This window comes from Monodon monoceros, unplaced genomic scaffold, assembly GCF_005190385.1.
Source record: "Monodon monoceros isolate NGI ecotype Baffin Bay Population unplaced genomic scaffold, NGI_Narwhal_1 Super_Scaffold_15, whole genome shotgun sequence".
Lineage (NCBI taxonomy): Eukaryota > Metazoa > Chordata > Mammalia > Artiodactyla > Monodontidae > Monodon > Monodon monoceros.
This window is the reverse complement of record NW_021703771.1, coordinates 79,398,747-79,421,419: the sequence shown is the minus strand read 5'-3', so window position 1 is coordinate 79,421,419 and position 22,673 is coordinate 79,398,747. Positions and strand designations below refer to the sequence as shown.

At 40.2% G+C, this 22,673-nt stretch overlaps 1 protein-coding gene across 2 annotated transcripts in view; it reads right to left on the bottom strand.

Annotated features, from left to right (window-relative positions):
• Positions 1-22,673, bottom strand: part of SNX9 (sorting nexin 9) — a 92,216-nt gene that overhangs the window by 26,079 nt on the left and 43,464 nt on the right. For both annotated transcript variants that reach the window (XM_029223705.1, XM_029223706.1), the window contains 3 exons: positions 6,501-6,666; positions 4,524-4,674; positions 1,015-1,099 (listed from right to left, as the gene is read on the bottom strand). In XM_029223705.1, coding sequence (XP_029079538.1) covers positions 1,015-1,099; positions 4,524-4,674; positions 6,501-6,666 — 402 coding nt within the window. The remainder of the gene's footprint in view (positions 1-1,014; positions 1,100-4,523; positions 4,675-6,500; positions 6,667-22,673) is intronic.

Genomic DNA, 22,673 nt, shown 5'->3' with positions numbered 1-22,673 from the left:
AAAAAAACTAAAATAATCTCTAACCTAACTACTCAGAAGATAATTATCCCAAGTTTGCTTTGAGGGAAGAAGGATAAAAGGGCTCTGGGTCACAACCCTTCTCTCTGGAGTTTTCTAGGATTTCAAGCTTTTCAAAGAAGTAGGAACAAGTAATATAAAAAATTCAATATCATTCTTGCAATTTTATCGAGTTTCCCAGGACCCAAAGATTATAGAATAAGACCAGATCTTTCCTCCTTGTTTGAGTCCGTGGTGATTATATTCAAGGCCGCTTACCCTCCTGCCCTGTCCCCAACTTACAGTTACAGGATTAAATCAACAGGGTCAGAAGATAGCTATAGTTCTCTTTGCCAGAATTTCATCTGGAAATATACAGCTAGATAACATTTAGATAGAAAATCTATCAGCAATCAACATTTAGGTGAAACCACAGAGCCTGTGTCATGTTATGTAATAAGCTATTCAAAGACAGATATACTTAATGGTGCCATTAACTCCCAGCTTTTACGTACTAGCTCCTTATCATGACTCGACAGCTGGTTTATTGAAAGAAAACTATTACCAACATAGTGGAAAAGGCAACTTATTCTGATAACATGCATGTACTTCGCCAAGGTAGAAACCTAAATATATGAATTGGGTTTTTTAGCTAAATATGTATGGCTAGTAGAAAAACAGCATGTAAAAGATACTTCAAGATACTTTAGAAAAATTATTAAAAATACGTATGTACTATGGGTGTTGTTTGTTCAATTACTAACAGTCTGAAAGGTAAAAGTAAAGAATATCTAAACAATATAATAATGGGCATTAATTCATGCCAATTATTTTTAGTACTCTTAAAATACTAATACACACTGTCAGTTACTTACTTCGAGCATTAAACGTGTTTAAAAATACTTTCCAAAAACAAAAAACTTTCCAAATGACTAATAACCCTCTTAGCTTTAAGGTATTATAAAAGAGCTTAATCAGAAACAAAGCAAAAAAAAAAAAAAAAAAGAACAAACTTACAATGATAGGAATTTTCTCTTTGGGTTTTGCTAGTTGCTTGGCCAACAAATACTGTTCCATTCCAGGTTTTGCAAATCCAGGAAATCTAATCATGAGGATAAATGCTTGTGAGTCTTATGCTTTTCCTTATAAGAATTCTACAGCTCTCATCCACATTTACTTTATACGACAGTTTGAACTTGTTCTGTCTTTCACATGCACTAGAACTAGGAAACTATGGTAAATGAAACCTAATGTAATCAGATTGTTCAATGGCCAATTAGTCATTTAATTAAGCTTTATCTGGTAAGAGGACAGTTTGACTCCAGAAGGTGTGATATTTATGGGCACTCTATTTGCTTGATCTGAGACACCCTATCACCACATGAAGAGTGAAGGGCAGACTAGAAAATGTCCCCCAGGTACAGAGGTAGAAAGTACTGAGCGCATCAATTTGAGATGACCACATGGGGTGAAGGCCACACGCTGGCATTTTTATATTCAGATTAAAGCTGCCTTTCAACATTCTCCCTTGGGAGGCCACAATTATCCCAAAGAAACCGCCACTGTTCATAAGTACTTGTGCCATTTTCTTTGGGAACTGCCTTCAGAACCAGTTTATGAGACACACACAAAAAAACAGTCTCCTCAGTAAAGAGACTCTAAACATAATAAACTTGGCTATTTCCAGAAATCATATCTACATCCGAAGCGAAGTTCTAAAACTGAAGAAAAGCTGGAATAAATGCATGGCCATCCAAAGCTCTACTTCTAAAGAAGACAAGATTAATCTGGGTTTTAGAATTTTTGTTTTTAATAGACGGGGAAAAAATCCTCAGAAAGCAAAATACCTAAAATAGGAAAAGAAATCTTATTTCTACAAAAACCAGCTGTCTTACTTCTGATTTCATTCCTATACCAAGTTAAAGGCCAATGTGATGCTCTCAGGGGCTCATATCTTTTCCTTCATTCTGGACTGACCTCCCTCCATTCTCTTTTCCCTGGACCTGCTTTAAAACACAGCTCCTACAACAGAGTAAAAGGGGTGTCTAGGAGCTTGATGGCCTTGGGTTTGAATTTCAAGTCCAACACTTCATAGCTATGTGACTTTTAGAGCGTGTCTTCTTATGTGAAGAATGGGACCAATACGACCTACCTTTAAGGTGGTAAGGGAATTAAATGAGAAGATTTAAGTAAAGAGTTATCTATATAAATCTAAAGGCCCTAGTACGTACTCAGAAATTAAAATGATTTGTAATGCCGCCATCGGCTCTGTGGAAGTGCTCCCTACAGCCTTAGGTGCAGCCTTCCCTGTGCTGCGTCAGTGTTCCGAGCACACTTCTGCTCTTCAGCTTATGGTGCTGCAACTGCCATCATCCATTTGCACATCACAGCAGACTAGAAGTACCTTAGAGAAAGCATTTGTATTTCCAGGACCTAGAGGAATTATGGGAATATACTAAATGCTTAATGAATTAATGGGCTAACCTGGAACACTTCTGTTAAAGAACCTACACTTTTGCTAGAAAATGCTGATGGAGAAATTGGGGCATTGCACATAGCAACAATTCCTTGACTAGACTGTAAGCTTCCGAGTGCAGAGAGCACATGTCATGTTTCTTTTGGTATCCTAGTGACCACAGCAAAACTCTAGAGCTGACTATGCACGCATTTAATACTTACTGAACAGCAGTGCAATTGATTAATTCTTTCAGTATTATCAAGATGTATTCTTGTAATGCTCAAGTATACTTAAATGTCTGATCTCTGTTTCTAGCATAAGGTTTAGGCTCCATGACTGGAATATAGCTGTCATATAAAATGGATTAACCGCTGAAAAGTGTTAATACTAAAAAAAATTTTACAACTGTTATAAGTAAGTCATTTATACATTAGTCTAGTTAAATAAAAATATGTAGGGTTTAAACGGCTCCCAGCACCACAGAAAGCGAGGGATGCCTCCAAGGTGCAGGTGCATATTAGGACTCCTTCAATTTGGTTTCAACCTAGACTGAAATTTTAGAGCAGAAAGAATTCTTAATTAAAGCCAATCCTTCACTTTAGAGATGAAGCAAGTTGAGTTTGAAACAGGTCATCCAACTTCCCCACAATCATATAGCAAGCCAGAGAGCAAGCATGGAGCAGTGGAAACCACAGGAAAGTGGAGTCAGAGGCCTGCTGGCGCAAGCCAGAACCTCACGAACTAGCTACGAAAATTCAGCTAGCCGTATTTTCTCACAGGTCCTGCTTCCTCATTTTCAAAATGGGGCTGAGGGATACATTATATTAAAATGGGTTTTAAATATACTTTGTATTTAAGTTTAAAGAACAACTGAGGGTAAGGTACGTCACTACAGACCATACTGAGAACTTCAAATCTCACTTTAAGAAATAGGGTACAGTCAATAATGACTGACTGTACCATGCATGCAAGTGAGTATGAAAATACACAATGGAAGAAACTGGACAGAAATGCAGGAGACGTGTGAGCTAAAAGACAACTCATTTAATTACCAGATGGTATTTAAATACTAAATACTAAAGGAGAACTTGCAGGGCTCATTAAACTTATACACACGTACATCGAGACCTAGAAACTTGGTATCTAGATATATATCAAACATGTTTACAATTTTTTTCCAGACATAGATTAACATTCCTTGATATCCGCTTGGAATCATGAACTTGGAACACTGAGAAAAAGTATGAGTAATTTTAGAAAAACTATTTTAAATATAACTGCTGTAAGAAGAGTACTTGAAGATAAATCATATGGAAGTCACAAACTACATCTCCTTCAAGCTACACTGGTGTAAACTACAGATGCATCCAGAACTCTCTACTAGGGAATTCCATAGGGCTGTGTCCATATTCACCCTTTCCCACATGCTTTCCTGCTAAGCACTGTTTCTACAAGGACCGTTTGAAACATTTTTTAAAAATATATAAGAATAATCTAAGTGAAAACAAAGTCCTAAACACATTAAACATAGTAGTTGAGAGTGTGCTCAGGAAGCTGAGGGACTGGACTGGAATCCCGACTAGATCACTTACCACCTGTGTGAACTTGGGCAGTTACTTAACCTCTCTGGGCTTCATTTTCCCAGAGAAAACAGAGATTATATGTACCACAAAAGGGATATGAGGGTCGCATGAGAGAATACACACAAACTGCTTTGCACAAAGCCTGGCACATGGTAAAAGATCAATAAACAGTAAAACGTTTAAAAGGAAGCTATCAGGATTATTTTTAGCTTTCCTGTGACATCAGCAATAAAAACCTTAATATGTCATGAGTTAATAAAGGTAAAAAACAGTATTTAGCATATGATTAAATGGAACATATATTTCACTTTAAAATGAAAAAAAGTTTTTTAAAAAGAAGCTTCCAAGCTAGGAGCCAAATAAAAAATAAACATGATCAAATCGCACCCCAAGCTTTGTAGATCACTGAAAAGAGAAAAAGCCTCTTTGTATCTTGTATCTGTTTCTACAGAGTGTTCACGTTGCCCCAACTCCCTTACACCTACTTGTTAAGCGGCAGCTTCATGGAGGAGCTGCCGGCACGGCTGTTTCCTCGCTGGGCACCGCCTGCTTCCGCTGCCTCTGAATCCTTGAAGTAGGGAGAAGACGACTTGGGCTCATCCCAGTCTTCATCCCAGTCATCATCGTCACCAGTTGCTGGAGGTGGGCACAGAAGATCGTCAGTAAAGAAAGACAAAAGAAAGATGGGATGACTTAATATTCTGGGGGGGTCAGGATTATAATAAAGATGTGAAGAATATAGGCTCTATAGTCAGACAGTTTGGGGGCTTGACGATTCGGCCTTTTAGCACAAAAGGCAAGTTAGAAACAACTTCAAGAGGGCTGTTAGTCCAAGTAACTTCAGATAAATGCCAACTATAAAAACACTCTGTGGTATATAGGGAAGGCCTTCTAGAGGCCTATACGTTGATAAATCTAGCTTTATAAACTTGCAACTAAGCAGATCAAATACCCTTTAAGCCAAGAGACTGGGGAGGACAAAAGGGTGATAAGAGTTTTAAAAAGGAATTGTTGGGCTTCCCTGGTGGCACAGTGGTTGAGGGTCCACCTGCCGATGTAGGGGACGCGGGTTCGTGCCCCGGTCCGGGAGGATCCCACATGCCGCGGAGCGGCTGGGCCCGTGAGCCATGGCCGCTGAGCCTGCGTGTCCGGAGCCTGTGCTCCGCAACGGGAGAGGCCACAGCAGTGAGAGGCCCGCGTACCGCAGGAAAAAAAAAAAAAAAAAGAGGAATTGCTTAACACTACTAATAATAAAGGTGAGAGAAGGACAAGGGGGTGGAGGAGAAACAGAAAGAAACGAGAGGTAAGTAGTAACTGACCAGCCTGAGGAGCCTACTATTCTAACAACAGGCTCTGCGTCAGATGAGGGGCTGCCAGCTTTCCTCCCTCCCTCCTTTCTTCTTCCACTGTCCTGTGCCTCTGTCTCCCACCTCTGAGGGCCTGAGGAGTCCCTTTAGCATTAGGCAGGAAACTGCCCTGGGATCTCCGCCCTAAGAGTGCCACCACGAGAAGCCCAGAGACAAATGCCAAAACGAAAAAAAGAAGAGAATAGAAAGTATTAGAAGGATCTGGGCCAAGAGTCCTGGAGCCACGCCAAGTTACTACAGAAGCAGAAGTCAGCAGTCTAGTCTCAACGTTTCTACCCAGCCCACGACTCCTGGTCCTGCAGCAGCCCAGCTCCTGTCCATGAGTGGGAGCTGGAAACCAGCACCTGTGCCCTTTATGGCTCCTGCATGCAAGTCTCCTGCTGTTTAGCACATTCAGTTCTTGGCAAAATCTGCCATACAGGGATCATTAAAAAATAACGGATGGATCTCTTAATTTCAGAACAGACATAAATCGCCTTTCGTAATTCCTGAATTGTTTCTCCTTTTAGAAATTCCTCTTTTGCCTCAGTATTTCCATTAAGAACCTGGGAGTCAAACAGGTAGTTAAGGAAAAGACAGAACAGCTACGTTAGAGGTCACAAACCATGTGACCATAAACCACTGAATGTGGCGATGAACCATATTCAATCCGTGTGCACATTTTTTGGGCCCAAATGTGTGTTAGTAGCTAAGATTTTAAAGTGGGAAGATGAGATGAAAATCGAGATTTCTACTCTCTCTGGAACTGTGGTGGTCCAGGAACACTAGCTCAGTTCTCCTGCAACGGCATCAACCCGCCGGCTAGAGCAGAGCTGCCCACCTCTGTCTTCCGCAGCCCCGCCCCACGGGGCTGCGCTGCTGTTCTGCTTTATGAACCTGGCCCCTGCAAGCATTTGCATTTGTGACTCCTTGACAGGTAACTGAGAGTGGACTAAAGACCATAACTAAAAACTACCTACATTTTGACCCAGAAAAATAAGTTTGCTATTAGTGAATAAGAGCACCTGAGAACAGTTCCTTTGATTAAATCTATTTTAACTCCGATGCCCTTTAAGGGTGGGTGGGCTCCATCACCAGCAGAGCCCTCTTCCTCACCTGGTCCCTGGTAGGCCTGGGGATGACCAAAGGCAGTGTCCCAATTGTTGGAGGTGTTTCTTTGGGCTGCAGTCCCCTCGGGCTTGGCTCCCCAGCCATCCGAGCTTTCCCAGTTTCCAGATTTGGAAGCATTCCAGGCTGACCAGGGGTCATTGCCACTGCTGACCTGATGTTAGGGGTAAAAAAGGAGAGAGTATTCGTGACTTCTAGAAAGCATTACTCAATTCAGTAGGAATCACATAACAATTGAATTGGGGTGCTGAAAAAACTGATAGAAATTTAAAACAATTTACAATTTAAATAATAAAATTTTAGAAACACGCAGGAAAGCACAAAAGACAGGATCAAGCGAATTTTATTGTTAACAGTTTGCCATATTTGCTCAGGAACTTTACAACAATAACAAAGAAACTCCCTTTCTTTTTCCTTCTCCCAAGTAACTACTTTTCTGAACCTGTTCTCATGCCTGTGCATGTTCTTATACTTCCACTGCGTATGTAATGGAATATGTAACGTATTCATAAATAACAAATGCTTTATATTTTTCAAACTGACCTGAACAACACTGTACTGTATGTGTCTCTTTGCAAGCTGTCTTTTTCTTTCACTTAACATTATGTTTTTGAGATTATACTTGCTGGTAAGAATATGTTTTATTCACTTTAACTGCTTGATAGTAATCAGTTGTATTTTTAACTGTTTTAATTTTTATTTGAAAAGGTAATATGTTCCCAGTAAGAAAAAAATTCAAATAGTATAAGAAGATATGAAATTAAAAAAATATTCCTACCACCTTAAAAGGCCAGTCATTCTCTCAGAGATAATGACTCCTAACAAATTCCTTGTATATACTTAAACATGCCATGCAGAGAGAGCCTTTTTGCTTTTAAACATATTATGTGAGCCCAAATTATACTTTCTGCTCTGTACTTTTCTTTTGTTTTTCTATTTAATAGGCTAAAACATTCTCCTAGGTACAGCAGCACATGGATGACATCATTCTTTTACATGACTCCCCAGAATTCCACTGTATTTATTTCCCATCATCTAAAGAGCATATGCTCATTTATCTTGTTTGCCGTATCTTGCTACTGTAAATAATGCTGCAATGCACAATCTTTCCTCACTTGTCCAATAGATGTATGTGAAATTCCCAGAAGAAAAATTGCTGGGCTAATACAAGTGTGCACTTAGAATGGATAGATTCTGTCAAACTGCTTTCCAAGGAGATTGTACAGTCACATTCCTACACTCCTTCTACACGCCAAGGGGTGGTGTCTTGCATAAAATGGGGCTACCATACTCCAAAACTATTTTTAAAATATTTTCTCCCATTATTCCTTAGCATAATTTTATAGTTTAATTATTAATATTATAAAAAAAATTTTGGAATGGGCAATACATGGCACCCAATATCAAGGAGTACTGCAGTAAGAGTACCTGTAACCCACCTCTCACCCCTGGCTCACCCAGCCCTGAGGCAACCAGTTTTTTTGTTTCCCTAATTTTTAAATTTTAAATCTTCAACCTATATGGAATTTACTTCAGTATATGAAATAATATAGGAATCCAGCTTAATTTTTTCCTGTAGTCATTCTGTTGTCCTGACATCACTTAATGAACAATCCATTTTCCTCCACTGATCTGAAATTCACCTTTATCATATACTGGACTTGGGCCTATTTCTGGACTCTATTCTATCCTAGTAATCTATTCATACTAGTACCAAGCTACTTTGGAGTCCACTAGACAGAATACCATTAGTACTTTACCATAACATCTTTTATTGGTTTATTTTTACACGTGAACTTTAGCATCAGCTTCATGTTTTAAAACTAAAACAATCTTTAGTTTTAGCATTAGCATGTTAAGTTTAAAAAATGTGCTGATTTTCATTTGAATCACCTTAAATTTACAGATAAACTCAGGGAAAACAAATAGTGCCTTTAAAATAATTTCAATACTGAATGTATTTATTCAAGAACATGGAATAGCAAATTTTTCTGTTTACTCAAGTCTTCCTTCTCACATAAAAATCTGGGGGTTAGTTAGAGAGAGAGAGAGAGACAGAGAGATTGAGATTTGTAAGAAAATTACCCAAACGGCCTCATATACCTCTCTAATGTTTTAGAACGCTATCATGGTTGGTCTTTTTTTTCACTCTTCATCAATTGACATATAGGGTGGATAACTGCCTGCCACCTACCAGAAGCATCAAAAACAGTATATGTTTTACAAAAGGAACTATGATTTCATTCTAACATCTCTATACCTCCAAGAAAAATTAATGAAGTTACTAGTGATTCTGCCTGAAGTCAAATATTAATAGCAGAAAGACATTCATCCTTATGACTGTGGATTTCTCGAACATACGGCTGACGGGGAGTTACTCTCAAGCCACTCCAGTGCAGACTGGAAATGAAGGCTGCCGTGCTGAGGGCCTGGCGATCACGCTTCATTTAAGAGAAGCCCTTCCTTCCATAGTTTTCTTTAAGTAGGGGTGTTTCATTCAGCAATATATATTCTGTGCTCTCCAAACTAAACTATGAGGTTTTGTTTTTAGAATTAAAAACTTCAAAAGGTACAGAAATTTTGGATAGTAAGATGACAGTAAGTACAGGCATTCATTGTCTAGCATTTCTATAAACTACTGAGGAAAAGGAACAGAAGGGTCATAACTAGAACAACAGGATGAGTAAAAGTTCAGCACTGCCATGACAGTAAGATCATGTTAGCAAATTGTCAAAGAAGGTTTTCATCATATTGAGGAAGAAATGGGATGTGAAATTCATCACCAAGTAACCTTAAAAAATTAAAACTTATTAGGACAGAAACACATAACATGATAGTTCTTTTAAAAACTACTTTGTTTATACATTGTTTACAATAATTGCTATCTTATTTGGTTACGTGTACGATCTTAGCTCTCTACCTGGGTTATGAAATCCTTGTTGGCAAATCTAATAACTTTGCTTCTCTCTGTTTTTTTTTCCTGGAACATTCCTTCTACCTTGTTTCCACTTGCCTCCTACTGATAAATCTTTCAAACCCTGACCAACTGGCAATCCCTCCAGCTTCTATCATTGACTTTTTACTCACTCTCTCTCTCTCAGGTGACCTCCAGGGTCGCTCCTCTAATATCAATAACTAACAACCAGCTCACAAAGCCTTCACGGTCTGCTTCTCTCTGAACCCACCCTTCCTGCACTTTGGCCTCTGGCTCCTTTGCTTTCAACTCCCAATAACCCTTCTGTCCCTTAACTGCAGGCATCTGGTCACACAATAGTCCAAAACGCCTCTTCTCTACTTTCTTCCAGCTTTCCTTCGATGTCTTCATCCTTTTCTTTCCCCTCCTTTCAGGGCACCAAACCCCTCCCGATTCTATCAACCACTTTAATTAAAAACCGTTCATTAGACCTCACTGACCACAGAATAGATTCCGAACTCCTGAGGCCATTAATTAAGATCCTAACTTTTCCTTGCATAACGCTGCCTGTGCTCGCTACTTGCCGCTAACCCTCACTCTGTGCTTCAGTCCGCAGTCTCCCAGGCTTTCTCGTGTCCTTGCCTTCGCTCAGGCTCTGCTCTCCATCTGCATGCAGAGGCTTCTACCTCCCCTTCCTAGGTTCTGGCCCAGTCCCACCCCACGGAGGGCGCTGGCCTCCGCCTGCTGGCTGACACTCAGCGTCACATCCTTCCACTTTCTCCCAAAGTTAGCCTTCCGTTAGAGTTACTGGCGTATCGGCTAGTCATTCCCAGTAGCAAGTCACGGGCAACCATCTCCCCTAAAAGATTCTCAAAGTGCCTTACATAAAGTGGCGAAGACTCAAATTTTTTATTTTTCTTAAAGTGGCTAACTGTGATCCTCTTGGTCATTTGTATGAAGTAGGTATTATTCTAATAATAACAGATTATTATATCTATGATTCTTTAGATATGCATCTAACCTTCATAACATGACTATTATTTCACAAAGAGGGAAATCAGATTTTCCTCACGTATACTGACTTGAGTCTCTTCTAGGAAAATAACCACTGTGGACGACCACAGAATAAGTGATTTTCGGCACTGCCATACGCTCTTAAAATAACAGTGCCTTCCCAGTTATGAAAGCTTATCAGTACCCTGTAGAAAAGCTGCAAGATGCTGACAGGTACAGATGGACAGAGGGACGGACATATGTGTGATGAAGAACAGTAACATGTTAATGGTAAAATCTAGAAGGCGCGTATATGATTATTCGCTATGAAGTTCACTTAACTTTCCTATGCTTTAAGTTTTAGCAAATGTTGGAAAATCCAACAAACAAAACTTGCACACACAAACATCGTCTTCTGAACTCCATGAGGATGCGTGCAAGGGACAAGAGAAGGTCTGTGCCCATCAGGCTCACCAGTGATTTCTTGTTGCCTATGAACATGGGGCCTACACGTAGTAAGTGTTTAGTAAATTACTTGCTAAATTAAACCACTCACAAACACTCACGTGTTTGTCTGGATCTCTATTATGAATGGATTTTCACCTGCCTTGCACTGGAACTGGCTGACTATGTCTGACTCGCCCCCTAACTCCCACTCTAACTAAATTAAATACTCCCTAATGCCAGAAGCAATGTAGTCAACACATTTGCTCATTTAGCACTCTAATTTTTTTTTTTTACATCTTTATTGGAGTGTAATTGCTTTACAGTGTTTCGTTAAGTTTGTGCTGTATAACAAAGTGAATCAGCCATATGCATACACATGTCCCCTATCCCCTCCCTCTTGCGTTTCCCTCCCACTTTCCCTATCCCAACCCTCTAGGTGGTCACAAAGCGCTATGCGGCTGCTTCCCACTAGCCATCCATTTTACATTTGGTAGCGTATATATGTCAATGCTACTCTCTCAATTCATCCCAGCTTACCCTCCCCCCACCGTGTCCTCAAGTCCATTCTCTACGTCTGGCACTCCAAATTTAAAAGCTATCCTAACCTCATAAGACAAAACAAAGAAATACATTTACATTGTCTTTACATCATGAGACAATCTAAATGTATCCGCTGAAAGGAGCCTGTAGAGCAGAAAGACAGAACGGAGTCTGAGTGGCCATGGAGGGGTGGGGAGAGAAGGGTATTCCTGAGATAATCGTAGCAAAGCTGTGCATCTTACAAATACATAATATGGGGTAAAAGGGGGCAAGGATAAGAACATTGGTCCACTGGTTGAATTTTAAGTCCCTTATGAAACTGTAGAAATTTGACTGACGTAAATTTCTCATGGGTGCAACAGTTAAGAGCTGAAGCTCTAGAGGCTGTCTATCTGGGTTTGAATCCCAGCTTTACCACTTACTAGCTGTATGAACTTGGGCAATGTACTCCATCTCTCTTAGTTTCCACTCTTATAGAATGGATATAACATCATAAACTTCCTCATAAGATTTCTGTAGGAATTCAATGACATAATGCATATAAAGCACCTAACAATATCTGGCACATGGTATGCGTTCAGTAGTGGTTATCTTATTACACGGGGGCTCATCTAGAGTATACAGAGAAGAATGAAGACTGGTAATCTTTGAGTAAATCCCCATTAGTTTATGCTTTAAAGGAAAAGATCAGTTATATTTCCAAGTGGCTTCAATGACAGATCACATTAATACAGAAACTTTTAATTAAATAAGTGATTATAGGCACTTAGGATACTTTCTATTTTAGCCAAAGATCTGTTTCCTTCAGATACATAAGAGAAAGAGGAAGAAGACAGAACTGTTTTGCCATAAAGTTCCAAAGCAACTCATAATTCTTGGGGGTCTTGGCACATTTTCTGTGTGCTAAATACTGAGATCTTGCTTTTCTTCAAAGCCTAACCCCCACTGCAACAAACTGAGCTACACAATGATTTGGTTTAATGATCCTTCAGCCTCTGACTTCTTTGCCGTCAATTCCAAGAACCCCTTTTGTCCCTCACCTGCAGACATTTGGTCGCACAATAATGCATTATGTTCCTCCGCTAAGGTTTCAAGCTCTGAGGGAGCTCTCCTATCCTCTTCTCCCAGCCCCCCCCTCCTCTCTCCTTTCTACTGAGCAATGTCATCATTCTCTTCTTTCCCCACCTTTTACGGTACCAAAGCCAACCAGATTCTGTAAACTCCGTGATTAAAAGTCCTTCATTAGACCTTGCTGTCCATGGAATAAATCCATCAATCGAGTCTCATCAGAAGTCTCCAAAGTATAAATCCCAATTGCCCTTCCAACTCCTATATGTCCCACATTCCATGTTGCCATGCCCCCAGGAAGAGCTTTAGTTAAGATACTTTAGCTGAAACAATCACCTCACTTGGGAAAATGAAGGATTACTTCTAGGGGTTTTAAATGTTTATTTCCTTTTTCATTCAAGTTTGAATTTTACCTTATTTACGGAAGAAGAAGGAGAAGGAGAAGATGAAGAAGGTGGTGATTGGCTGAGACTTTCAATGCAACCAATCTGAGCCAAAATATCCACCTTAAAATAAAAAAAGGCGCTCGGTAAACGAAGGGGAAAAAAAGAGTATATACCAAAGCTAACAACAGCAAATGCATAGCAGGGCTAAGTTCACCAGAAAATTCCAGCATGCCACTCATGCACCAAGATTACATGCAAAAAGCAAAGCCCCTACTGTACAGCAGTGGTTTGTCTTCAGTGCATTAGTATATATTCTAAAGACTCTTGCTGTCATAACACAGTGTCACTGAAGCACTAAAAATAATTATAAGCAGCACAGAAGGAATGGAACAAATATCATGCAAGTCATACAGCCAATGAAGAAAAACTCCAGAGGAACAACACAGCCAAGCTTTTAAAAATGTAAGAATGTTGAACCAGGGCTTTCAAAGCCACCAGACATGTGAGATGAGCAAAGCTTCCTGGAACCACAGAGCCACAGAGAACCTACCAAGACCGGCTAAGAGCACAGAACAGCCCACGAGGTCGTGAACTCTGTGTGCTCCTGAGCTGACTGGCTTGGTGTGCAGTGTCAACATGAGAACAGATAACTGATACACCCTGTGGAGCTAGGCAATGGCCAAATCAGCATCGCTATTAGGAGGACCACCTTGGAGCCCAATTCCCAGGCTTCGAATCCCAGCTCCACAACTATCTAGTAGGGAAGTCATTACTATTAACATTTATATAGTGTTACGAGAATGCACTTTTCATGTACAACTTTCTTGTGAAGAAAGTTGTACCATTTGTAGATGTAAATAAACTTGTTTTTGGAAATCAACTAGTAATACACAAAGAAGACAATCAAGATGGAGTAACTGGGATCCAGTTTACGTTTCCACTTAAAACTAAAAAAGACAAACTATATGAAACTGTCTTCAAATCATTAGACGTCAGGCAATAAAGGACCTGACCTCTGCCTAGAGAGACTTTCCAGGCCATGGATCAGGGATGGGGAACCCATGCAGAGGCCACTGGTCTCTGTGAATTAAGAAGACAGAGCTGGGAGTCTGGGGCAGAGTACTGAGAAGCAGAAAGCTGCACAGAGACCTCCGGAGATGAGTGGGGGACGGGACGGGACCCCAGGCCTTAGGCTGAGTACTGATCAGCGTATGCACGTGAGGGAGCTGCCATATGAAAGGTTAAGTAACAACCCCTTAGTAGGGTGGTTCTCACCAGCCAGAATGGAAAACCTCATGATTCATAAGGGTGACAGCAGGTACAGCACTGAAAAGGCTTTTGCCTCAACAGAGAGGCGAAAATATCCCTAGACTGAGCATTGCTCTGGTCCCACTCTAAAAAGCTTAAACTGCAAGAATTAAACTGTTTCTAAGTAACTTTCTTTTAAAGAAAAACAAAACAAAACAAAACACTAGTCTGCAACTGCTGACCACAAAAATAATAGGTCTGGTTTTGTTATATTTTGCTACTTTGTTGTTACTTTGCTTCTTATATGACATCCTTGGGCCACCAGGATGAGTAAGAATCAAACTCTTACTTCTGACAACAGGCATCAACGAAAATGCAGTAAGACCTGGGCAAGGGCCTGTTTGGAAACAACAGTCAGATCGACTTGATTCACTGGTTTCCCAGTATGTTCTGCTGGTTTCAGGCGAAATAAGTTCTCCTGGTTTCCCAGTTCTTCAAGACATGGTCTAAGAAGAACTTTCACTGCACACATCATGAGACAACACTGGGAGCGGCTGGGGGCGGACGGAGAGACGGGCAACAGATGCCTTTATTCTCTCTGTGCCCACGCGAACTAGTTCAGGCTTCAAGGGTGATCTAGGTCTGAGAATTAATGAGAAAGAGAACTTATATTTCATCAAGGTTGCTTTCTGTTTGGCGTTCTACCAAACCAGCAAACACGAGCACAAAGAATATATAAAGGTTCAAAAGATACTGATAAGTAGGTAGAGCTCCCGCTGCCCACCTGGTTCCTTACAGAGGATGCCCGAAGTTCAATACAGGTCAACACGGACCATTCGGTTTGACAAGTCTACCAGGTAAGAAGAGTTGCTAATCATGGGCTCACCACCTTGCGTATTATCATCTCGGGGGAAAGGCTCTGGAAGCATCATTCGAGGGCCCACCTTATTGCCACACAAGGAAATCCTCAGTCACATACATCTACACCCTATCGGTTATGTTGCTATGGCCGATTACACTGCCATTCCCTAATATATACGCTTGGAAGGAAAGAAGGAGGGAAGGAACTTCCAGAGTAAGACTTTGGCCAGGGATAAACAACAAAAATGAATGGAAAGCTACTGGTTTTGTGAAAGCTGAGGTTATTATGTTTTTGTTTGTTTGTTTTTTGAACCTTATCTGCATGACTGAGGCATAACTGTCTTTATCTGACATTTCTCATTCATGAAATGTTTAATAACCATGTGCCAATTGCGTTAGGAAGTGGGACTAGAAAGCAAATAATGTGATTCCTCTATAAACCGAGAACATTTCCATCAGTTTCTGACAAAGGTTTCTCGTTCTCAAAAAGGCCTACAGAAGGTATTAAATTGTCTTATGTGAAAAGCCTAATTATTTCAGCTCAAAATACAGACAGAATTTGTAAAATTTCCTATTTTGTTATTTATAGATCTTTTGCTAAAAGCACATCATCTAATTCTACAGATGAACCTCTACTGATTTCAAAAAACCCCTTACAGAAATATAAAACCTGTACATTCTTTAAAAAATAAGGCTCGATCACAACAACAGATTAAATCAATTTGTAGCCAGTCACATCAATACTACTGACTGGAAATTACTTCCCAAAAAGCTTAAGTGACTTAACAGATCCTTTATTAGTTCACATTCTGAACCCACAGATGACAATTCCAGGTATTTATTTTTTAAATAGAGAAAACTAAAAGAATAAGATTTGCCTTAAAAAATGGAAAATATTTGTACTAGCTTCGAGAATTTACTTATTTTTTCAGCACAAAGTTTTTAAATAGGTAGCTTTATGTGCCAAACAGGATGATGCTATAAGTAGCAGAAGACAATCTGATAGATCGGTCTAATAAAGGTCCACGTGAAATGGGCTTTTATAGACATTCCTCTGATGATGGGTTGGGCGTATAACAATGCTGACTGGCCCTTCACCAGGGCAGTTATAAGGTAAAAACAAAACAAACCCTTTGCTTTTGTCATTTGTTTCCTGTTAGATAAAGCCAAATAGCAACAAAACATCCTAAAAAATAAATTTCGCCAGTGTGTATTTTTGAATGGGTCCCAGATGCACAAAGCTGTCTTATGTAAGGCAAGGGTCTGGGATCAGGAAAGCATGGAAGGTTAACATCACCAGCCCAATTCAGTTTTGAAGAAAAATGTCAACAAATCCTGTATACAGATGTGCACAACCCTCCTTACAAAGCCCTGTAACTGAGTAAAAGGGATTCCTGTGTGGCTGGGAGAGGGGGTGGGGAAATGGAGAGAACCTTTGCAACAGGGGTTTTGTAAAGAGAAAGTCTCAGTAAGCAATTATGAGAAGTCCACAGCATTACAGACCTTATTTGAGATAATGAAATAATAAGCCTTTGTGAAGGTTTCTTTTGCTGATTTATTTATTTATTTTAACATCTTTATTGGGGTACAACTGCCCTACAATGGTGTGTTAGTTTCTGCTTTATAACAACGTGAATCAGTTATGCATATACATATGTTCCCATATCTCTTCCCTCTTGCGTCTCCCTCCCTCCCACCCTCCCTATCCCACCCCTCCAGGCGGTCACAAAGCACCGATCTGATCTCCCTGTGCTATGCGGCTGCTTCCCACTAGCTATCTACCTTACGTTTGGTAGTGTATATATGTCCATGCCTCTCTCTCGCCCTGTCACAGCTCACCCTTCCCCCTCCCCATATCCTCAAGTCCGTTCTCCAGTAGGTCTGCGCCTTTATTCCTCTCTTACCCCTAGGTTCTTCATGACATTTTTTTTTCTTAAACTCCATATATATGTGTTAGCATACGGTATTTGTCTTTTTCTTTCTGACTTACTTCACTCTGTATGACAGACTCTAGGTCTATCCACCTCGTCACAAATAGCTCAATTTCGTTTCTTTTTATGGCTGAGTAATATTCCATTGAATATATGTGCCACATCTTCTCATTTATTTTTAAATGGACTACAAAACGGCCTAAAAATGGACTTTTTTTTGAGAAATGCGAAAGCAAAATGTAGTTCCAACATAAAATTACTATTTCCTTCCTCATTCCTTAATAAAGTTCCTTCATAACAAATACTATCACACTGGAAATCTCTACATAATCAAAAAGATGTTATGTCCCTAAATACCCACTTAACTTTGAGCATTTGTTTAATATCCAAACTGTTAAAAATAATTAAACCCCTACTAAGTACCACGTATTGTTCGAAACACTTCAGAACTTTTTTCCATTTACTCTTTCCAACAATTCTTTGAGGTCTTACAGATGAGGAAACTGAGGCACACAGAAGCTAAGAAGCTCACCGTGAGTCACACAGCAAGTATGAGATCTGGGAATAAAATCTAGGCAAGGTCTGGGATTAAAACCGAGCGTTTTCCTGCCCTTACACGTCTTAAAGGATGCAGGACACGCCTATCAATAACTATGGCTCGCAAAGGCACTCAGGGTTTTAAAGTGGAATGAAAAAGAGAGCATAGAAAAAAAGCAACCTTTCAGAGAAACAGAAATGGGAAAGTCAGGGAGAGAAACTAGATTTATGGGGAAATAATGAGTGATTCTGTTCATGCAGAGTCTGAGATACAGAGGAGACAGGCAGATAGCGATGCTGAACAAGAAGCTGGAGACTGAGCAAACTGCAGAGAAAATTCAACATTGGAGAGGTATTTCTAAGGGAATCTTCTGCACGGTTAGAGAGGGTAGAAGAAGGAGACAGGTTGGAACAAAAAAGGGTAAGTGGATTGAGATTGTTCCATGGAGAGGGAAGAGGTGAAAAAAGAAGGAAATATTTCTTAAATGTCTTCCGTGAGTCTGACACCACTTTATACCAGTGGCCTGGTCCTCCGATAGTTCAGGAAGCAGCCACGACTCTTACGAAGTGGAGCCAGACTGTCAACCCAGCTCTAACACCAAACGTTACACCAGGCTTCCCACCGCACCAGCCCACGTGGAGAGGGGGAAGGATGGGATGAGAAACCGTGAAACAGAAGAACAGAGATATAGCCAAGGGCAACTGGGATACACTGTGATAAAGAAAGCAACAAGAATTTTAACAAAAGGAGAAGCAGTTTATTCCAAGTATGTACGCCTTTCTAGTTTAAAAAGCATAGAAAAATAAATCCCTCAAGTCAAAAACCTTCAGATAAAACATCTAGGTTTATACAACTTTCAATTAATGTTTAAGCCCCATTGTTCTTTTAAAGGTACAAACAAAAACTTCCCATTAATTTCTCAAAAGTAAGTTCTGCAAAGAGGCAGTAATCTAAGAGTCTTTAAAAAGATCTACACTGAGAACCTTTTTATAATCAATGATATAATTTAAACACTAATAGCTGGGAGAAAACCCAAATGAGGACGGCTATTAACACATGTTTGGTAATAATGTCTGAGATTCATTTCCACCAGCGGGTTAATTCATTCTAGCGGCACAGCTACTAACAGGAAATGCTCCTGAAACTGCAAAATATAAATGACTAATAATGAAACCAGTAATAACCACTAAAAACCATTCTTCTTTTCTAAAGGTACTGCAATAGCTCTCCTCATCCAACTTAAAATCTGTAATAGAAAAAGAAAACAAGAACCTGACTCATTTCTTGGATATCCTTCAATAATTTTTCTACACAATTTGCATCTGTGGTGTGTATATATTGAAACACAATAAAGATAACATTACACATAGTGTTATGCCTTTTTAAAAGCCCATTCATCCATATCTGTATATCTGAAGCTACCCTCATTCTTCTAAAAGCAGCCCTGCTTCCCATGGTGTGGCTGTCCTGTAGTCTATCTGACCAGCCCCTACGGATGAGGCACACATTCTAGGCTTTGCTGTTACAAGAGTGCTGCAGGAAACCTCTTCTCCTGCCCAGATGGCTGTGTTCGGAGAGTAGAGCTGTAAGATCAACTCAGAGTGCTGGGTCAAAGAGTAGATGCACCTCAAATATTAATATATATTATCAACCTGTCCTCCAAAAAGCTTCATCGATTTATCCTTTACCAGCTTCATACCAGAATGCCTATTTGAACACGCCTTTCTTCACACTAGGAGTGAAAACATTTTAATTCTCTGCTAATTTGATAGAAGAATTTCAAAATGAGCATTTTCCTATGTTTATTGGCTCTTCATATTTCTTTTCCAATGAAAAATCTGTTCATATCCTTTGCCCATTTCTTCTGAGTTGTTTACCTTTTTCCTACAGATATACAAGAGTTCTTTGTATATTAACAGAATTAGCTGACATCTCTGGCATGTTAGAAATTTTTTTCCTAGTTGAATATTACTTTTTTTTTTTTTTTTTTTGTGGTACGCGGGCCTCTCACTGTTGTGGCCTCTCCCGTTGCGGAGCACAGGCTCCGGACGCGCAGGCTCAGCGGCCATGGCTCACGGGCCCAGCCGCTCCGCGGCATGTGGGATCTTCCCGGACCAGGGCACGAACCCGTGTCCCCTGCACCGGCAGGCGGACTCTCAACCACTGCGCCACCAGGGAAGCCCTGAATATTATTTTAAAAAAATTTTTATTTATTTATCTTTGGCTGTGTTGGGTCTTCGTTGCTGCACGCGGGCTTTCTCTAGTTGCGGCGAGCGGGGGCTACTCTTCGTTGTGGTGTACGGGCTTCTCATTGCGGTGGCTTCTCGTTGCACAGCACAGGCTATAGGCGTGTGGGCTTCAGTAGTTGTGGCACACGGGCTCAGTAGTTGTGGCTTGTGGGCTCTAGAGTGCAGGCTCAGTAGTTGTGGCGCACAGGCTTAGTTGCTCCGCGGCATGTGGGATCTTCCTGGACCAGGGCCCGAACCCGTGTCCCCTGCACTGGCAGGAGGATTCTTAACCACTGCGCCACCAGGGAAGCCCCTTACTTTTTGACTTAAATATATCAATTCTTTCCTTAATGGCTGCTAGAAATTGTGCTGTGCTTAGAAAGACATTCTATATTCCAAAGTTAATGAAAAAAAAGTTACCTATATTTTTTCCAAGTACTTAAAAAAATAAAACAGCTCTATCATTTTTCAAATTAAATTGTTCCAACACATTTAAAGAATAATGCATTATACTCCTTTGACATTTACAGTTCTAGTCTATACCTCAGCCAAGTGGCTGGACTGTGTTTTACAGGTAAAGGGTTCCCTTACAGAAAAAGATCATAATGGGGGTTGGGATGATGCATCAACATTATCTACCTCTACACCAGTCACTGCACTTACCTCTGTGATTGCTCAGTAAGAAGCTAGAACCAGAAGGTACCCCAAGCAACCTGAAATTAGGAGTTTTAAGAAAAACAAAAGGAAGTGCTATTTTACATATTAAGTTATAAATAAATGTATGAACTAATTACTGTGAAATGCAGTATAGCTTAAAAATACAAAGTCAGTGAAGACTCAGACAAATTAAAAAATAACAGGCTCAAAATAAGTTATTCAAGAACATCTGCAGACGGATGTAACCTTTTAGAGAGATCTCTCTAAAAAGATATGGTTTAAAAGATACAACAGTCAGAAAGTTAGATAACCAGTAGCTGAATGTGAGGCTTTAACCTGCCTGTGCAGGAAGAAGGCCAAACTGAAAACAAGTGGTGCTGAGGAGACTCAAGGGATACTGACTAGTGTGCACAGTGTACCGAGCTGAAGGGGGGCCCTGCCTGCCTGACCGCAGAGAGGAGAGGCCTGGCTCCTCTGACACACTTATCTCCAAATAAAACTGTCCTCTGGGAACTAACACAACGCCAGACTAACTAGAAAGGCCCAAGAGGCGTATCCCTGGAACAAAAATAGTATTTTCTTACTGACATTCAGAAAATGAAATAACGGGCAAACCTGACAGCCACATTTTTAAAAGCTGCCAATTAATAATGGTATTTATAAAACGTACCACAGTTTTGGCCCATTTAAGTTGTTCTCACATCCCGGATAACTGAGAGCATAGACGGCTGCTGAAAACATTTTTATTCAAATGCTTTAATTAATTCATTATGGTCATGCTTTCCGTATTTTGTTACTCCTTGTTTTGGTTCATTTTTTTCTTTGCTTTCAAAGGATCTGATTAGATTTAATGTCAGATTGGATTAGTAAAACCTAACCTTAAAAAAAAGTCGGTTATGCTTTCTTCAAAATAACCTGGAAGAAAAAAATTACGCTTATGCTGATCAGTTTATATTGCTACATTTAAATACTGAGGAGTCTTCTTCATAACATAAAATTTGAGCCTGATTTTGAATTTGTGTTTATGAGCTAAAGTACTTCAGTCTACCTTGAGATATTTGAAACAGGTCCCCGAATTAAAATAAGATGAATATTCCCATCTTTTGTTTCCTTCACTTATTCTATGATCATCTCATTATAATTCCCCTTTACTGAAACGTCATTTTTACTTAATGCAAACCCTTTCACTGATGTTTTTGTAAAACTCAGTGACTCTCAGCTGGGTTGACTTTGCCTATTTGGCAACAACTGGAGACAATTTTGGTGACTGGAACCGGGGTTGGGGCAGCGGTGGGGGGAGGCGGGGAGAGCGGTGAGTGCAGGCCGGAGACGCAGCTAGTCATCACAGGGAGGAAGCATCAAGCCCCAAATGTTAACAGCTCCCAGGCTAAGAATCCCTGGTAAAACGTCAAGTGAGGGTTAACTACTATTTCGTCACCCTTTATCGTAATGGGGGTTGGGATGATGCATCAACATTATCTACCTCTACAACGGTCACTGGCCAATATTCTTAGGTATTACAGATTAACAAAATATAGGAGAATGCTCAACTCTGGTGATAACCTCGCCTCTGAATTTTAAATATCTGAGCCAGACAATGTGTAATTTAGGATGTCCACAAAAGCTATTTAAAAATGTATAAAATCTGCAGTTAACATATGGTAACAGTGCTTTGAAAAACTCTCTTAAAAGGTTAAGATATAAATATTCTGTAAGCAAATAATCATAAGTGATATGATTATTAGGCTTTACCTAATTTAAAGCCTTTTATGTAGTTAAAAATGTCAAGAAGTAATATCTCCTAAAGCCCATTCATTTCTAAAGATGTAGGAAGCAATAACACTTCCATGTCCATCTTCTCAATTTTCTTACAGACACTGGCTCTGGATAATCATTGAGCAATAACCGAACCAGGCAGAGTCACCTAAACTGGTCAAATTCCTTAAAATTACTGTGAACTTGCAGCACAGTTTCCTCAAATTAGCTCAATCTTCTAAGTCTTCTAGAAGCAGTACCATAACGGCACCAACTGCTGGATCTCCAGCCACTTTTACATGCACTGCATCTGCAAGAGGGGGCTCGAGCCGAGAGTGCAAGCAACGTGCCAAGGTCACAGAAATCAGGTCCTGTTCCAGCCAGACCGCTGACCCTGACCGCTGCGCCTCGGCAGAGGACCCTTTTCCTTCCTTGCCCTCAAGTGAGAGGATATTCACAATCTATGGGGTCTGTATTCATACCATGCCAGACCTTTACAAGCAACTCTCAATGAACACCCCGCCTTCTAGTTAATCATCGACTCTAAAAACAGTCTTTGTTAAAACCCAGCAAGAAATGCCACACAAGTAACACG